This window comes from Pygocentrus nattereri, chromosome 30 (assembly GCF_015220715.1).
Source record: "Pygocentrus nattereri isolate fPygNat1 chromosome 30, fPygNat1.pri, whole genome shotgun sequence".
NCBI classification, from domain to species: Eukaryota; Metazoa; Chordata; class Actinopteri; order Characiformes; family Serrasalmidae; genus Pygocentrus; species Pygocentrus nattereri.
The window spans coordinates 12,686,256-12,690,971 of record NC_051240.1 but is presented as its reverse complement, the minus strand read 5'-3'; the positions used below and the strand labels follow the sequence as shown (position 1 = coordinate 12,690,971).

Below are 4,716 nucleotides of genomic sequence, written 5' to 3'. Positions count from 1 at the left end.
ATACAGAGGGAGAGTTAGAGAAATTGAGAGAGAGAGAGAGATACAGAGGGAGAATTAGAGAAATTGAGAGAGAGAGAGATACGGAGGGAGAGTTAGAGAAACTGAGAGATAGAGAGAAATACAGAGGGAGAATTAGAGAAAGTGAGAGATAAAGAGATACAGAGGGAGAGTTAGGGAAAGGCAAGAGAGAGATACAGAGGGAGAGTTAGAGTGAGAGAGAGATAAAGAGGGAGAGCTAGAGAAACGCGAGAGACAAAGATACAGAGGAAGAGTTAGACAGAGAGATACTGAGGGAGAGTTAGAGAGAGAGAGAGAGAGAGAGAGAGAGAAATACAGAGGGAGAATTAGAGAAAGTGCGAGAGAGAGAGAGAGAGAGAGAGAAATACAGAGGGAGAATTAGAGAAAGTGCGAGAGAGAGAGAGAGAGAGAGAAATACAGAGGGAGAATTAGAGAAAGTGCGAGAGAGAGAGAGAGAGAGAGAGATGCCGAGGGAGAGTTAGAGAAAGGTGAGAGAGAGATACAGAAGGAGAGTTAGAGTAAGTGAGAGAGAAAGAGATACAGAGGGAGAGTTAGAGAAAGAAGGAGTTAGAGAAAGTGAGAGAGAGAGATACAGAGGGAGCATTAGAGAAAGAGGGAGAGAGAGAGATACAGAGGGAGAGTTAGAGAAAGTGAGAGAGAGAGAGAGATACAGAAGGAGAGTTAAAGAAAGTGAGAGAGAAAAAGATACAGAGGGAGCATTAGAGAAAGAGGGAGAGAGATACAGAGAGAGAGATACAGAGGGAGAGTTAGAGAAAGCGAGAGAGAGAGAGAGATACAGAAGGAGAGTTAGAGAAAGTGAGAGAGAAAAAGATACAGAGGGAGCATTAGAGAAAGAGGGAGAGAGATACAGAGAGAGAGATACAGAGGGAGAGTTAGAGAAAGTGAGAGATGGAGAGAAATACAGAGGGAGAGTTAGAGAAAGTGAGAGAGCAAAAGATACAGAGGGAGAGTTAGAGAAAGGCAAGAGAGAGATACAGAGGGAGAGTTAGAGAAAGTGAGAGAGAGAGATAAAGAGGGAGAGTTAGAGAGAGAGAGAGAGAAAAATACAGAGGGAGAATTAGAGAAAGTGCGAGAGAGAGAGAGAGAGAGAGAGAGATGCCGAGGGAGAGTTAGAGAAAGGTGAGAGAGAGATACAGAGGGAGAGTGAGAGAAAGATAAATACAGAAGGAGAGTTAGAGTAAGTGAGAGAGAAAGAGATACAGAGGGAGAGTTAGAGAAAGAAGGAGTTAGAGAAAGTGAGAGAGGGAGAGTTAGAGAAAGAAGGAGTTAGAGAAAGTGAGAGAGAGAGAGATACAGAGGGAGAGTTAGAGAAAGTGAGAGAAAGATAGATACAGAAGGAGAGTTAAAGAAAGTGAGAGAGAGAGATACAGAGGGAGCATTAGAGAAAGAGGGAGAGAGATACAGAGGGAGAGTTAGCGAAAGAGGGAGAGAGAGAGATACAGAGGGAGCATTAGAGAAAGAGGGAGAGAGAGAGAGATACAGAGGGAGAGGGATAGATACAGAGGGAGAGTTAGAGAAAGTGAGGGACAGTGAAAGGGGGAAGAAAAAGTGATTAATGGAGAGAAACACAGAAAGACTGTAAGGGACAGAGAGACAGAATGTATGTATGTAGAATCCTCTTCTTTTCTCCTCCTCCTCTTTTCTCAGTGTGATGTATGGCAGATTTGTATTGTCAGAGCTTTACAGAGTTCAGGAAGCTTAAAGAACATTTAAATTAGACAGTAAACATTTAGTCGTGCCCACAAGCCCTGCGGACACTGGATATTAAACAGCCCCCCCTGCCCCTCTCTCTGTCTCACACACACACACACACACTCTTCTCTATCTCTGTGTTTCTATCTGTTTCTTTCTGTCTGTCTCGCTTTCTCTCTCTCTCTCTCTCTCTCTCTCTCTCTCAAACACACACTCTCATCTCTTTCTCTGTGTTTCTGTTTCTTTCTGTCTGTCTTTTTCTCTCTCTCTCTCTCACTCACACACACACTCTCTCTCATCTCTTTCTCTCTGTTTCTTTCTGTCTGTCTCGCTTTGTCTCTCTCTCTCCCCCCACACACACTCATCTCTTTCTCTGTCTTTCTCTCTCTCTCACACACACACACACACTCTCTCTCATCTCTTTCTCTCTGTTTCTTTCTGTCTGTCTCGCTTTGTCTCTCTCTCTCCCCCCCACACACACTCATCTCTTTCTCTGTCTTTCTCTCTCTCTCTCACACACACACACACACTCTCTCTCATCTCTTTCTCTCTGTTTCTTTCTGTCTGTCTCGCTTTGTCTCTCTCTCTCTCCCACACACACACACTCATCTCTTTCTGTTTCTGTCTCTCTCTCTGTCTTCCTCTCTTACACACACACACTCACACACACACACACACACACTCTCATCTTTCTCTTTGTTTCTGTCTCTGTTTCTTTTTCTCTCTCTCTCACACACACACACACACACACTCTCATCTTTCTCTGTTTCTGTCTCTGTTTCTTTTTCTCTCTCTCTCTCTCTCTCTCTCTCTCTCTCACACACACACACACTCTCATCTCTTTCTCTGTGTTTCTGTCTCTGTTTCTTTCTTTCTCTCTCTCTCTCTCTCTCTCTCTCTCTCTCACACACACACACTCTCATCTCTTTCTCTGTGTTTCTGTCTCTCTGATTCTTTCTCTCTCTCTCTCTCTCTCACACACACACTCTCATCTCTTTCTCTGTGTTTCTGTCTCTCTGATTCTTTCTCTCTCTCTCTCTCTCACACACACACACACTCTCATCTCTTTCTCTGTGTTTCTGTCTCTCTGATTCTTTCTCTCTCTCTCTCTCTCTCTCTCTCTCACACACACACTCTCATCTCTTTCTCTTTGTTTCTGTCTCTCTGATTCTTTCTCTCTCTCTCTCTCTCTCACACACACACACTCTCATCTCTTTCTCTTTGTTTCTGTCTCTGTTTCTTTCTTTCTCTCTCTCTCTCTCTCTCTCTCTCACACACACACACACTCTCATCTCTTTCTCTGTGTTTCTGTCTCTCTGATTCTTTCTCTCTCTCTCTCTCTCTCTCTCTCTCTCTCACACACACACTCTCATCTCTTTCTCTTTGTTTCTGTCTGTTTCTTTCTCTCTCTCTCTCTCTCACACACACACACACACACACACACTCTCATCTCTTTCTCTGTGTTTCTGTCTCTCTGATTCTCTCTCTCTCTCTCTCTCACACACACACACTCTCATCTCTTTCTGTGTTTCTGTTTCTTTCTCTCTCTCTCTCTCTCTCTCTCTCTCTCTCTCTCTCACACACACACACACTCTCATCTCTTTCTCTGTGTTTCTGTCTCTGTCTCTTTCTCTCTCTCTCTCTCTCTCACACACACACACACACACACACACACTCTCTCTCATCTCTTTCTCTGTTTCTGTCTCTCTGATTCTTTCTCTCTCTCTCTCTCAAACACACACACACACACACACACACACACACACACACACACACTCTCATCTCTTACTCTCTCTCTCTCCACGCTGACCGGGCGCTCGCGCTCGTTCCTCTCTGTTCTATTCGTGTGAATTCTTGTCGCTTCTACTTTGTTTCTGAACTCCGCTCTAATAGCTCAGCGCGCGGTGATGATGATGATGATGATGATAACAGTGCTGATGGTCGAGCTCTCTAATCACAGCTGCCTCTGATCTCTCTCTCTCTCTCTCTCTCTCTCTCTCTCTCTCTCACTGCGGAGCGCGTGTCCGAGTGTCCGAGTGTCCGCGCGCCGCCACGGCCCTCCCTCCTCTCCCTGCCAACAAAACGGACAGCTCGCTGGCGATACGAGCGCGAGAAGAAACTCTTACCTGTTCATGTGGAGAGCGTGCGGCGGCTGAGGCGTGCAGCTGCGCGAGAGGAGGAGGAGGAGGAGGAGGAGGATGGAGCTCGAGCTTCAGGCTGGTGTTCAGTGCAGCGCGCTGCCGCTCCGAAGCCCGTCCGAGTGCGCGGGAGCGCGGGGGAGAGGGCGCGCGCCCACTGCCATGTTGGAATTTCCACACGCGCTCACTCAGCACGGGGCTCGCGACGGGGAGGCGGGGGCGCAATGCGCATGCGCACTGACTCCACCGCAAACTCCAATTCCCCCCCCCCCCCCCTCTCTCTCAGCGCTATATTGGCTTTGTGGCATTAGATCTATTATAATGAAGAGGAACAGGAATGATGGTTGAAGAGAAACAACATAAGACGGAAATACACAGAGTTCTGTGTTAATAGTCATCAACAAAGAGAGACAGAGTTAGGGAAAGCCCCCCCCCGCTCCCTTTCTAAACAACAACAAACAACAACCACTACATTACTGTAGAAAGACGATTCCAGAATAGAGTTTACAGTGGTGGTGATGGGAACCAGACGTCCAAAGAGCTCAATGCAACGATAAAGGTTATGGCAGCAGGGGTTAATTAACAGTCAATGTACATTTAATTAACGATGATTGTTTCACCAATGAAAATGTAAAAATGTACACAATTTAATTTCCTAGAAATATCGCCTGTTACTGCCATTCAACGGCTTCACTAACAGCGTCACCAAAGTACTGCGTTAAATAACAGCACCCGTGTTTCCACTGTAACACTGTGTGATCTTGTTTTCTCGTTTAACACATTCGACAGGCAGAATGTGGTGCTTTTTAAAGACATATGCTTTCAGAGTGCAGCTCAACTACACGGT

General features: G+C 45.9%; 1 protein-coding gene across 3 annotated transcripts in view; it reads right to left on the bottom strand.

Annotated features, from left to right (window-relative positions):
* Positions 1-4,053, bottom strand: part of LOC119262927 (fidgetin) — a 40,364-nt gene extending 36,311 nt beyond the window's left edge. For all 3 annotated transcript variants that reach the window (XM_037536388.1, XM_037536386.1, XM_037536387.1), the window contains exon 1: positions 3,858-4,053. Coding sequence is in view for 1 of the 3 variants with exons in the window: in XM_037536386.1 (XP_037392283.1) it covers positions 3,858-3,865 (8 nt within the window). In the remaining 2 variants the exon portion in view is untranslated. The remainder of the gene's footprint in view (positions 1-3,857) is intronic.
* Positions 4,054-4,716: the final 663 nt, after the last annotated feature.